The sequence below is a fragment of the Trachinotus anak genome, unplaced genomic scaffold (genome assembly GCF_046630095.1).
Source record: "Trachinotus anak isolate AG129_WGS33_773 ecotype Australia unplaced genomic scaffold, CSIRO_AGI_Tana_v1 ptg000024l, whole genome shotgun sequence".
In the NCBI taxonomy this organism is placed as follows: Eukaryota; Metazoa; Chordata; class Actinopteri; order Carangiformes; family Carangidae; genus Trachinotus; species Trachinotus anak.
The window spans coordinates 8,192,508-8,205,862 of NW_027273875.1; the positions used below are offsets into that span (position 1 = coordinate 8,192,508).

General features: G+C 40.0%; 2 protein-coding genes across 2 annotated transcripts; both read right to left on the minus strand.

Moving 5' to 3' along the window:
* Window positions 1–731: 731 nt before the first annotated feature.
* mtmr2 (myotubularin related protein 2) lies at window positions 732–7,316 on the minus strand. Its single transcript, XM_071461223.1, has 16 exons — window positions 7,043–7,316; window positions 6,177–6,279; window positions 6,059–6,082; window positions 5,878–5,944; window positions 5,661–5,755; window positions 5,458–5,562; window positions 5,073–5,177; window positions 4,904–4,987; window positions 4,348–4,497; window positions 4,062–4,250; window positions 3,707–3,892; window positions 3,398–3,604; window positions 3,201–3,293; window positions 3,001–3,114; window positions 2,680–2,856; window positions 732–2,558 (listed from the first exon to the last, which is right to left on the minus strand). Exons 1-16 carry the CDS (start codon window positions 7,120–7,122, stop codon window positions 2,394–2,396), a joined length of 1,944 nt encoding a protein of 647 aa, XP_071317324.1. The 5' UTR covers window positions 7,123–7,316; the 3' UTR covers window positions 732–2,393.
* Window positions 7,317–8,346: 1,030 nt separating this feature from the next.
* cwc15 (CWC15 spliceosome associated protein homolog) lies at window positions 8,347–11,249 on the minus strand. Its single transcript, XM_071461370.1, has 7 exons — window positions 11,122–11,249; window positions 10,094–10,235; window positions 9,771–9,883; window positions 9,541–9,641; window positions 9,339–9,449; window positions 9,070–9,209; window positions 8,347–8,744 (listed from the first exon to the last, which is right to left on the minus strand). The coding sequence occupies exons 2-7, from the start codon at window positions 10,222–10,224 to the stop codon at window positions 8,615–8,617; spliced, it is 726 nt and encodes a 241-aa protein (XP_071317471.1). The 5' UTR covers window positions 10,225–10,235; window positions 11,122–11,249; the 3' UTR covers window positions 8,347–8,614.
* Window positions 11,250–13,355: the final 2,106 nt, after the last annotated feature.

Consider the following 13,355-nt stretch of genomic DNA (forward strand, 5'->3'; position numbering starts at 1 on the left):
GTGGCTTTCTTCAGGGTGGTTCCTCTGATGCCCGGGGACTTTAGGAGGCGCTGTGTGGAGGCTCTGGTGTAGCCTCTGCAGCCACCCTCCACTGGGAATGTGAATGCCCTCCACGCAGCTTGTAAGCACGCTGCTGCCACCTCCGCATACCAGCCCTGTGTTAATGCTGCCTTAAATCCGGAGAGGATGTGTCGAAGGCTTGGGTTCTGGGAGCTGCAGAGCTGGCAGATCTCCTCTGCACCATACCACAGTGTAGGTTCTGGGGACTCATATGTCATATGTAGCTCTGATCAGGAAGCTGAGCCGAGTTTGGGGTAACCTCCACATGTCAGCTGTTCTGTTTGGCCGTCACTGGAAGAAGATCTCTCCCTCTGCGTTCAGCAGGGCAAGCCCTCTGAACTGGCTGATACTGTGAGATTATTAGAGGGTTGATTAATTTCTATTTGGCCTCGTTGTTTTGTGTAGTGTATCCAGTGAGGGGACTCCTGGTTGACCTGGTGTCATGCATAATCCTGTGCAGCAGCTACATTAACTTTGTTGTGCCAAAACCATCTCTGTGACCTGTTGGAGTCAGTTGCTTATTAATTAACAAATAGGATTTCTCAATTTCTCAAAAAGCCTTGAAAGCTCACACTGAAAAACTGTAAAAAGCCAATGCACAACATATGCAAATAATGTTTCCTCCTAAACCATTTTTTACTCACACAAAAAACCTCACAAGTTCATCTGACTACATGGTATCAGCACTTTTATTAATCAATCATTTTAATACATTTTGACATTTGAAAGTACAGTTTGACATTGCTGTCATCTGAATACAGGTTTTGTAGTAGTACATACAGCATTGCAGCCTCACTTAAACTGTGTGGAAAAATGGTTATACTCTAATAGCTCTACATTTTTAAAGGGAGAATAATTCAATATCAGTGGCAATACAAATTTATTTTAAGTGATAGGAATCCATGAAGTCATGGGAATAATGAGTCTGTTAATGGGTAAGGGATAACTTAAATCCAAGTTATGGCAAGTCATCTAATATTTAGTTATGAGAATGAAAAAGATTGAATATGGTCATGCTAATATTTTCAGAGCCATTGCAGTCTGAAACTTAAGACTTTTATATTTCTTCATTTATTACAAAAGGCACTAGTTATCTTATATTTTATGGCAAGACTACTATCATAAGAAGAGGCATTATTGCTAATGTCACTGGAGCTCTGCTACCATTTACAATACTAACAGCTAAACCCAGGAAATAGAATAGATTTTTTTTTTCACACCATGCTAATGTGTCAACAAACCATACTGATCCTGGAAGTTGTGTCCTGTGTTTATTGCAAGTATTGAAAAGTATTGAAAAAAAGTATTGAAAAAAAGACCACTTTCTGCTGCCTGTAAAAAAAAAAAAAAAAAAAAGGCTGATACTAGCAATACTCACTCAAACATTTTGAGAAAATTACCATTAATTAGGACTTATGAAATATTGCATATTCTGTGCAGCTTATTAACATTGCATGGGAACATCTCTAATGAACTTTTGACGTGAGATTGTGTTTGTGAGTCATAAATACATGTCTGGACTAATGATAATAAATAACATTGGCTAGTTGGAAAAAAAGAAACTTACAAAACTTAAATCAGTCAATGACAGGAGTGTAATGACACATTATCTAGTTATAATAAAACAAACAAACAAAAAAAACAAAACAAAAATGAATATTTGGTCACAACAATCTAAAAGCACTGATTTGTGAAACAACTTGCTTTTTTTAATGCACTCTATGACTATTTTTTAATATTGGAAGAAGCTAACATTACAGCCCTTTGGCTACATTTTTAAATCAGTAATTAACAACTCCCAAGCCTTTGAGTTGTTGTTAGAACTAGAGTTTTGACCTCAGAGTAATATTTGCAGCACTGTAAATCTTCACAATTGGTTTAGCTCAACAAATCATTATCGAACAAACGTTTGCAGTGTAGAGGAATGAAGGGAGTGTCCTATGATATGTATAAGGCATACATATTTAACCCGAGTAATATTTTAGTGTACTTCAAATACTATCAACACTGATTGTAGGTAGGTCGATATGCTAAACAGTCTTCATGATTCTGGTTACATTTCCCCTCGACCCTGGAGGGAGAGTACAATATGGCTGTAGTCAAGCAGTCTGAGACAGACACACGTCTGTTACAAGCAGATTCTACAATACCTGTGAGAGATGCAAGTGCAGTAATCTGCTCAATCAAACTTTTGGTGGTAGTGTGTCACTCAAAGAGGCAGTTTGGTACATAGGTCCTTCATGGCGCCAGGTGCGGCCTACTCATTACAACTGCATGGCACCTTCTCACAGGCAGGTTTCAGCTTCTGAAACTATGTTGAGGGTCAAGCTGTGTCAAACAAAAGTCTGCACTGGAGTGATGGAGCGTGTGGGGGAGCCCGCCCGCTCAGAGGAGGAGGAAGCTGAGCGATTGGTCACCTCTCGTTGTAGCTCGTCCACTCTCTTCTGCAGCTCGGCGCGCTTCGCCAGCAGCTCTTTGTAGCGCTGATGTACAGGTTCCTGGCAAAAGAAAAAGGCAGTGTGTAAAGCTCAGGCACTTAAATGGAGTACTTGGAGTGTGCAAACAATTTCCATTAAATACACTGAATTCTGGAACAAGACGCAGGCTTCCTTGACATGCCTGAGGTCTCATGCGAGGGTTCCAGCGGATGTAGTAGCCAACCCAAAGCTCCAGGTGGCGTAGGCTGACTACAGGGAACAGCACGTGGTTGGAGTAGTTCACATAGAGAGGATTGGTAAACTCCTCCAGCTGGCTGTTAATATAAGACCACAACGACACTGTCCTCTTGGGAATCTCCTGTAAAATAAAGATGCAGTTGTCATAACACTGAATGAGCAACAAACTCTATGAGTAACAGACTTTGCACCTCACAGTCTTTTCAATATGTTACTTAAAACATGTCCTTTTGCAACAGTAGACACAATATCAAAATGCTCTTACTTCCTTCAACCTCTGCTGTTCACTGTTACACAAGAACGTCCCAAACAGGCAGCTGTACAAGTGGTCCAGGATGGTTACCAGGAAGTACTCGTTAAACTCAAAGGCTGCAGGAAACTTGGACAAACACAGCTTCATTATTATCCATGAAAAACTGTTATTCTGAAGATTTTTTTCACGTTTCGGTAGCATTTAGTGTTTACCTGACGAGTCAGCTGCCACACGCAGTCAATGAACTGAATAAAAACAGGTGACCGGTCTGCGTCTGTGTGGTTTTTATCGCCATGACCGATTCGCTGAAAGAAAAAGAGGAACGAGAAAAGGATGATCAGTGATGCCACTTGAAAAGCCACCACACATTTTACTGGAATATCCACAGAGTGTATGAAAGCTTGTCTACCAGCTGGAAGCGGTGCCCGAAACTCAGCCACTCTTTCTCGAGCAGCACCTCGAAGCCGCGAATGGTGCGGTAGTAACCGTCCAGCATGAGCATGGCCAGGGAGGTGAGCTGGGCTGTGCGGTCCCAACCGTCGCTGCAGTGGACCACCACTGACGTTTTGCCAGACTCCACCTTGTCTGCAATCCGCAGCGCTCCTGCCAGGATCAGCTACAAACACACACAATTTAGTCAAGAGCCTGGGAATTGAATCATATTCATTAAAAAAAAAAGAACTCATTCCTCTCCACAGCGATGAATCATTATGCTCACCTTGATGTGCTCAAGCCAGTGAGTGGACTCCAGATTGGAGAGCCAGTGGGAGTCCTCGATGTTGGGGTAGACCACATCCTTCAGCTTGCGGAGTGACTCCCTCATCACATGGATATTGTGAATATCCAAGAACACCAGCTCTGCATTTTGATAAGCATCCTCACTTTCATATCCTCCCCCTTTCATCTGAAGAAAACAAGCAGAGAAGAGATGGGGTATTAAGATCGGCAAAACTCTTCAGCAAGATTCTTACCAGCTCCAGTATGTCGTCCTACAAATGAATGTAACCTCTGACCTTCATGTACAGGCGGCAATGACAGCACATTTCCTTGAAAGAATATTTAAGAAAATTAACCTTGTTGGCAGCAGCATTGACACTGGGCCTGGCATCAAAAATGAAGAGTTTATGGGACTGAGCGTTAGCATCCATGATCGCCTGGAGATATTTCTCATCCTCTTTGCTGCGCTTTCCGTTTACCCCAACCATGGGCTGACTGCAGCGCGTCACTGTCGCTTGGCTCTCTGGATGGATCCATGATAAAACCTACACAGGGAGTGTAGCAGATTGTTACCAGACGGTCCGCTGAAACCAGCTGCACAGGAGAGGGTAATTACAACCGTGCTGAGGGGTGGTCACTCACAGGTATCCTGCCCTTTGCTCGGAAGGCAGCTACTCTCTTCACCTCTTCGTCTGGTATGTTGACAGGCACTGCCAGAGTTGATGGGTAGGTGTCACACATCTCGTAATGGTCGTTAATTTTTGTTATCCTCCAGCTTTCATTGGGTATACCCTTCCAAGAAACACACAAACAACCAATGCAATAATCTTCCTTTAACATTTAGCTAAGAAGTCAGTCATCTTCAATTATATGGCTGAATGAAATGCAAAAAGAAAAAAAAAAAAATCATATTGCACTTATTTGACACTGTGATACGAGTCAGGATTTCAGTGAGAATCATCGTTTTTGCATTTCATTTTTACTGAAATGTTTTGAAAATGATGATGTGCTTTTACCAAACAAAGAAGTCACCTTACATCTGGAGAATATGATTTGTAGGTGCACAACAATGTTGTGACACATTTTACCTTTAGCAAAAAAATTACAGCTCCTGCAACTTCTTGCAGGTCCTGCGATTTGGATATTGCACTTTGCTGTATTGCGATATCGATTATATTAGGATCAATTCTGCAGCTACCTGTCGTTTGTACTCTGAGACAGCGTCGTACACCTTCCATCCATTTTCAGGAAAGACTTGGCCATATTCAAAGGCAAAGATTTGCTATGGAGAGTAGGAAAGGAATTTGTCAGTTGCTGGACAGTGCAGAGTTACAGTGTCAGAGACCGCGTGGCTGAGAATCACTCACCAGCCCGTTGGAAACAGGAAACGCAAATTTTATCAGCACTTCGAAAATGGACTTCCTGAGTGTGTCCTCCATCTGCTTGTGTGCAAATCGTAGATTACGCATATCCTGCAGAAAGACAGAGCAGCAGGTCATGGTCAAGTTCAGGGGTCACCAGCAGTACGGTCAAAAGAGTTTCAGTGGTGTAAAGCTACTACATGCAGTCACAGTAATTTCCCATTACGCTATTGTGAACATATTATGATGACATTGTCTCAGATTGTGCTGTTAAGACAGCTGAGATAACAAGAGGTCCATCCTCTGTGATTTAGCACTGTCTTGCATCCGTAACCTGTAAACATCTGAACTGCCATATAAAACAAGTGCAGTTATTCCACATCTTACTCACCTTGCAAACTAGCCCATAGGACACATCACCACGGCTTGATGCACTTCCAATCTTTTCAACACGACTCACCACCCCAAGGGGCAGGTCCAGCACAAATGATGGCTCCTAGAAACCAACTACACATTACACACACACACACTAACAAACACAGAATGATTCATCTACATCTCCATGAATTCATTTTAAAAATTCACAAAACACACCCTGTCCATGCATCTGAAGAAGAGTCTGTAGTTTGTAACTGTCACTGTTCCCCTCAGTGCCCCAGTGAAAGGACAGAAGTAGGTGACATCCTGGGCTGTAGAATAAAACAAATATATCAAATACATTATGCGGGAAAAGATAATAAATGCTGCTTTTCTTTTAATACATGCAAACTACTTTGATCTGAGTTGGGACTGCAGCCAAGAGAAAACCCACCTATGTCCTGCACGGTTTCATTTGGAAGCAACTGTGGTTCCTCTTTGTCTGAATCTCTAAGCACCGGCTGAAAACATGAGATATAAATTAGACTGAATGTGGAGCAGCATCTGGTCACAAACCATGAAACTTGCGACGGTAAAAATCATATGGCATTATTCAATAATTTGTCGGTAGATACCTTGACAGCAGTTTTGGGTTTGACCTGAAGGAAACAGAACAGAGGGGGGGGGTCATGCTGCAGTCATTATCATTAGCTGCTTATCTGAGGCAACAGGAACTATGTGCAGGTTACTGACCCTGAGCTCTGGGGAAAACTCTGCAGAGGTGGACACAGAGTCAGAGGACATCACGGAGGGGGGCTTGGCCTGGGCGGACCGGTCAGAGCGAGAGGTGGATGTACTGTTGACAGATGTGGTGACAAATGATAAAAAAATGAAATACAGAAGCCATCTCGCATCTCACTTCATTCATGTTTTTCTCTCCTGTCTTTGCAGTGGTGTTAAAACCATCGCTTGAATAAATAATTAGTCAACTATGGAAGCTGAGGATTTTTTTTTAACTGTTGGTCAGAATCACAAAAGCAAATGTTATAATAATGCAGCATTTTGGTGCTAAAACAATCAATTATTATAATCATTACACTATGGAAAATTACCAATAACCAGTTTTGATAACCAATTGATCATTTTACTCATCTATCAAACAAATACGACAATGGGTCAATTTTTTTTCCCACCATTTTCTGATGTTTTGTTGCCTAAATAAATAACAGATTGATCGAAAAACATAATAGACACCTTATCGATAATGCATCTACGTGCAGGGGTTTTAGCTGTGAAATGACTCAATGAGCAAATACATGTTGCTGCTCTGGACTGACATCTGCTCACTTATATAGTAACCGATGACGATGACAGCCATTGATCTATGTCCCAATTTACTGTCAACGTAAATGTTCATTTCATGAGAGTTTGTTAACCAGATCACATTATTTGTGGTTTAGCGGTCACTTACACTGTTATAGGGTTGTAAAAAAAAAGCGCACTAGGATCGCTCCAGTTATAAAATCTAAATAAGTAACCCCCTGTTAGTTAGTTAGTTAGTTGGTTAGTTGATAACTTTGGCAGCTTAATGAGCGACGTGCTGCGGAGGGTTTAGCTACCTGGACAATGAATCAACACTTGGCTGCCGTGAAGAGGAGCGCTTCGAGCCCAGACTGTCGACGCTCCCGCTCTTCTCCATGTTCCCCCGGCTTTCGTGTTTGGACAACTGGCGGTGTGGACCCCGAGTGAGCGACGGGAGTCCGTGTATTTACGGAAGAAAGTCTTTACAGACCCTCTCAGAGTACAGTAAATCCGCACAAACAAAAGGAAGCTGCCATCTTTTCCCAGCAGCCTCCCAATCCCGGTCACAAGGATTTCGGAGATTGCGCCCCCTGTTGGTTCACCCCCCCCCTGCATGATACCTTCACTGCTCTCTGTACGTTTGGATATTTTTCTTCTGTGAAATTGTTGTTTTGTTTTTTGTTTTTTTGTTTTTTTAGCTAATAATCAAAAGAGAAATCGCAAAGTGGACAATAACACCACTTTTCAAATTATTTGTATAAATAAATAAGTAAAAATAAATTGAAAAGTTTAAAAACAAAGTTGCATGAATCCCACTCCTCTAAACATCTTTAAGTCATTGATCAACTTGCTGCTGGAATAATTAAATTAAAAAAAAAAAAATGTATTACACTATTGCATCAGGTCACACAAGTAATCACATATTCATAATGGATTTTAGACAGTAGGTTCATACTGCGTTTGGATAGATGTAATAAATGGAGAGTAGTTTTTTAGCTGCGTGGGGGATTCTCTATGAATATGTGTTGAATTGTTAACACTATTCTGGATATTTAAAAAAAAAAGATTGTGTTTAGCATATTATTGATTCAAATAATCCTAATAATCTTCATGCACTTCCAAACTACAAAAAATATTCCAGCATGTGAGCTATGTGTTGTGATGCTGCTTGCAGAGAACCCAAACTGAATGTGATCTATACAAAAATCTTAACAGCGGCAGGGTCACTTCAAAGAACCCCATCGTCATATACATGCACAAAGAAACTTTTTGTCTTTTATAATGTTTTTATAATAATAGAAAACCTTAAACTGACATTAAAGACATGAACTTTATGTCATTCAAGTTTTTTGGTTATGCAACATAATTGATATTCTGTAGAAAGTTCCTCATTATTATTCTATACCCAGTTCAAGCAACTTAATTTTCCAAGGCTCAGTCTGTATTTATTTGAACTTATCAGACCCATTTTACTGAAACTTATATTTATTCTAAGAAGTTGCCCACTAGACACAGCACCATGAATAAATGCAGTACTCAGAGAATTAAGCAAAAGGTAGAATAAATACTTGAAAATCATATTCTCCACATCAATCCTTTGCAGAGAAACTCTTGAGAACCATTTCAAACACAAGCCTTTGTTTATTGAAATTAGTAAAAAAAAAACTTACAAACCCAGCCAGTGAATCACATTTAACAATTAAATCCACTTGTTTTGAGCTTTATTCTAAGGATGTAACTCAATTCATATATATACAACATTTCACCTGTTGACTGTACAGAGACTGATGCATTTAATTTTAAATGCTAAAAACCAAATGGAAGGAGGAGACCAAAGAAATAAGCTAAAAAAAAAATACAGACAGTAAAATTAACACACACCAAGTCCTTTACTTTACATATTTCTCCATAAATTTCTTGTGGAACTCAGAGCGCAGCGTATCGTTGACGAATCGCTTCTCTTTCCGTGCCTCATCCACTCCTTTGGCGCAGTTTTTGAACACGACATCATCATCCCACCTAGAAAGATATAAACAAATTCCTTGTTGTTGATTGGTGATAAGTGATGATAACTTATTTCCCCTCAAATACATCACTCATATTATGCATACTCTATCAGTAAAGAGTTTTAATAGACCCCAATTTGTGCAGTTTTTATTGAAAGTTCAGCAGTTCAAGTCCAATGAATGACCTTAAATTGTACAAAGCTGTAAACTACCCATGCTAAAAAAAAAAAATTACATTGAGACAGTTGGTAACAACTGGTAAATTGGAGGTGTTCGAAACCTTTTGACCAGTCGTCTTCATGAATATGTTTGTGTGTGTGTATGCATTTGTGAGGTACCTTCTCTTGACCCTGAATGTACTCTGACTCTGGTTCATCTGTTGTTGTTGTTGTTGTTGCCCTGCCAAATTAATCAACGGATTGCCACTCAAGATATTCTCCATACGAATCCTCTCCTCCTCTGCCTTTTGCTCCCGCTCCTAAGATGGGAAAAGATATGAATTCACTTAACAAAATTAAGTAACATTTGCCTCACCTCAAACATAATTTCATGTTTTAACTTTCTGATTTTACTGACAGCCCAGTATCAGTATGAAATGACATTTTACTTTGCGTTCTTGCTCTTCAGCTCGCTCCTTCTTGATCTTCTCCAGTTCTGCCAGAAGAGCTGCAGTGTCATCATCATCACTGTCCTCCTCAGAGTCCTCATCCTCATCATCCTATAAACAAACAAATAAGCATCATTTGCGAGGAAGCTCAGTGTGCGCTAATCACTAAGTGTCCACTAAGTCTTTAAGTTCAAGTACTAACATCAGTGAGAGGGTCATCTGCATCAAGGTTGGCTGCTGGGATCTGATCCAATCTGGGCCTCTTTGAAGATGATGATGAAGATGATGATGATGTGGTGTGCTCTGCAAAATTGAGGTCAGTGCAGCATTTTAAGTAGTGGTTTCCATGGGTATAAACTTTAGATAAACTTAATCAGAAATATACAATCAACGACATTGATCAGTAAGTGTAATATCTGCAGAGAGACCAACCTCTTGGTCCCCGCTCTCTGGTCTTGTCACGTGCAGCTACACGCTCCCTCTCCTCAAGCTCCCTGCGGAAGTCACGGGCACGCACCTCCTCAGGGGCATCCTGGGTGGGTTGCCTGAGATTGGGAGAGCATTAGGAGGGGGAAAACAGATGAGAAATGAACAAATATTTAGCTTTCAGTGTATGTCCACCTTCAGAGTGAGCAGATGAAAGATGCAGTAGGAACAGTTCAGAAAGGTTGTAAATCAGTGCCTGACTAACCAGCAGTGCACTCAGTGACACACTGATTACAACCCAAAACTCCATTCATGTTTGACCTACTGACCTGTACTTGATCTTAGTGTGACCTGGAAGATCTCGGCTGGAATACTGCTTGGATAGAGCACTCAAATCACCTTCTCCTTTACCTCTCCCTCCTCTCGCTGGCTCAAACGTTGGTCTTGCAGCTGTAGTCATCTTGGATGGCTCTGTTGTGGCAAACACATGAAAGGAGAACTGACATGAGCTGAAAATCAAGTAATATTCATCTGAAGGTGAAAGTTTGATTTGTGGGAAAATTTATGTTTGGTTTGTGGAGAAGCCAATATTTACTGTAATCTCTCATACACAAACCAATTAAATGGAGAAAATAATCAGCAGAATAATTGATAATGAAAATAACTGTTAGCTGCAGCCCCTTACACAGATTTCAAGTCAATCTCTCAATAGTGAAGCAGCAGTGTCCTCGTCTCAGTTAAATTATTTTAGATTCCTCCTTTATGTTTTTAGAAAGAAAAAAGACTGCTGTCAACTAAAAATCAACCATGCACAATTTGTATGCAGGGGTAGGGGAACACCCCTTATAATTTTCATCTGATCTGATTGTGTAGTAGTCTAGACGATCTAGCAGTGTACTTGAGAGGAAACACCACTTCCCCAGCTGATACGTTATCAATAATTTGATTTGTTCAGTCGTCAGACATGAAATAACTGAAGAACATTCACCAACAAGCTAAGAAATAAGTTACGTAAGTAAGCGTTTTAGCGGATCATTCAATAAACTATTGAACAGCCAGGTTCTTGCAAACCCGTTGTTTGGAGACATGCACCCTTCGTTTTTGAACAAATTAAACTGACTGTTAGAGATTATTCGAGTGAAAAACACATGCTAGCCTGCTAGCCATTACAGTTAACGAGCTGTTAGCAAGCTAACCAGTTCAACAACGGAAAACAAAGCTATTTCACCTCCCCGACAGACTTTATACCGTCAACATTCAATACGAACTGTTTCAGAAAGTTATATGTATATTAAAATAAAAACAGAATTAAAATAATGGGGATTTTAGAAAATAAATTTGGAGCAATAAGACTTACAAAGCTGCTACCACACGACAAAAATGAAGACCCGACACAACGGTGAACGTCACTTCCTGTAGAAAAGGTGCGTTCAAAAACACTGAGAAACGGAACTGAGAAAACTTACGTGCAACAGATTAGTTATTGTTGTTCGTTATTTAGAAATGAGTCTAATTAATAATTAATATGTGTGTTGCTGTGAGTTCTTCAGTTTCTATTTTTTTTCTCCTTTGCTAGCGAGAACAAGTACAGTGTCTTTGCAATGAAGTGCAGTGCTGTAGTGAGCAAGGTAGGGGGCACTTGTATCAGGTGATAAAGAAAAATCAACCAACCCTCCGTTGCATGCCTGCCTCCTGCTGTAAGAGGTGGTCTCAGTTCCGACATGTCAGGGTGTTTCCATGTAATCACAGAGCACAGTGAGTTAAAAGCTGGTATGCTGCCATTGTTAGTTTAGTGGAACATACCGTACGTACCCGTTACCATTGCAGTCTCATGTGTACTACATGGTGATAACAGGACTTTGGAAAGTCATAAGTCATATTTTGGTCGCATTGTAAATTGAATTGCATAGTTTCCACACATAATGTGCAAGCTATGCAATGCAGCCTTCCAAGCTTCCAACCCAAACTTTATTATCCCCAGGGGGAAATTGGTCTACTGCCAGGGGAGACATGAAACGTCATGAAAACATGCATACTTAAAAATAAGATAATAAAGTACATGAAAGAAAAAAAAGCTTAAAGTTAACCAAAAAGCCCATACACAATGTGTGTTAATATTGATATTTTTATTCTGCTGTGAAGTCACAACTCTGGTCTGACAATCTCAGATTTGATCAAATCTGGTATAACATTTTTCAAATTTCTTCATTTCACCGTGGGACATGTTAATGTTTACAGCATGCATTTTAATGACACAGAAACATGGTTAAAATGTCACCATGTCACCTCCGCTTTATGCTGTATGTGATTTATCACGTTGATGACCTTTTGCAACTGTACTGTGGCAATTCTAAGAATTTTATTGAAGATGTTGGCTGATGTTCAAGGAAGCAAAACCAACGGAGGAAGTTCTGCTGGATTCCATACAACATATCATGTGTCTAGAAGGTCTTACTTTACTTTGTCAAGTGTAAAGGTTCTACATGACAGTAAAAAGTGGTGACAATGTAAAATTCTTGCCAAACAATTTTAGGTATTTTAAGAGTGAATATTTCCTGCAAGCTCTTCAGTGGCCTCTTTGTTTGTTGTGATCTTAGTCATAATAGATGCTGCGCATGTGTGTGTGTGTATGTATGTATGTATGTATGTGTGAGTCAGTTAGTGAAGGAACAACAGAAAGTGTGATATTGCCTTTTTAAATATGTCCTTTTCAGGGTATATTTAAAGGGTTACTTCATCCAAATTATAAAGAAAACATATATACATAAAATTCATGAAATATATTTTCTTAGTCATGTATAGTTGTATCAAACAATGCAGATAGATTTGGTTTTTGGTCTGTCTCTTAAAATGATTCCCACCATCCTGATACAGTGGAAGTGAATGGGTTCTGGTGCTCACTGCAACCTTTAAAAATCAGTAGTAATGTTTCTTTATAGAGACAACATGCATGATACTCTGTATAATCTACAGACAAAACTGTAAACATTAAAGTTGATTAATGTAAAATAATTGTATTTGTGTGTGTGTGTGTGTGTGTGTGTGTCTGTGTGTATATGCTTGGATGCATTTTGGCAGAAGTGGCATTGAAGTGTTCTGGTGAAGGAGTAGATTAAATACCAAGCAGTTAAAGATCAGGTCTCTCTTGATTCCTAGCATCACCCCTACTGGAACAGCATCTTTGTGAAGGAATATTTGGAGATGAACAAAAAGGTTTCTTATGAAATGTCTTCATCTAATGAGCTGCAGGGTTTCATTATTGGCCACATTAAAGTGTAGTAAGTGTAGTGTACAAGGGTAAAATCAGTGGAGTAAAAAAAACACTAAGTACAAAATTGTAGGGTTGGTTTAAATGGTGTAAGCTGTGACACATTGGAGAAACTTGAAAGAACGATGCTGGAAAGAGCTCTTTATTTGATTATTTATTTCAGGATAGAGCAACGGTGAAAATCTTGCTGGAAAACACCTATGCAATGCATCATTTCACATGTAAAAAACAAACAATGGCATCCATGTTGCTCACCCCCCCCCACCCACTTGATCAACCTGCATGGTAGCATCCAGGCGCAGCATTTCAGACTGGATGGAATG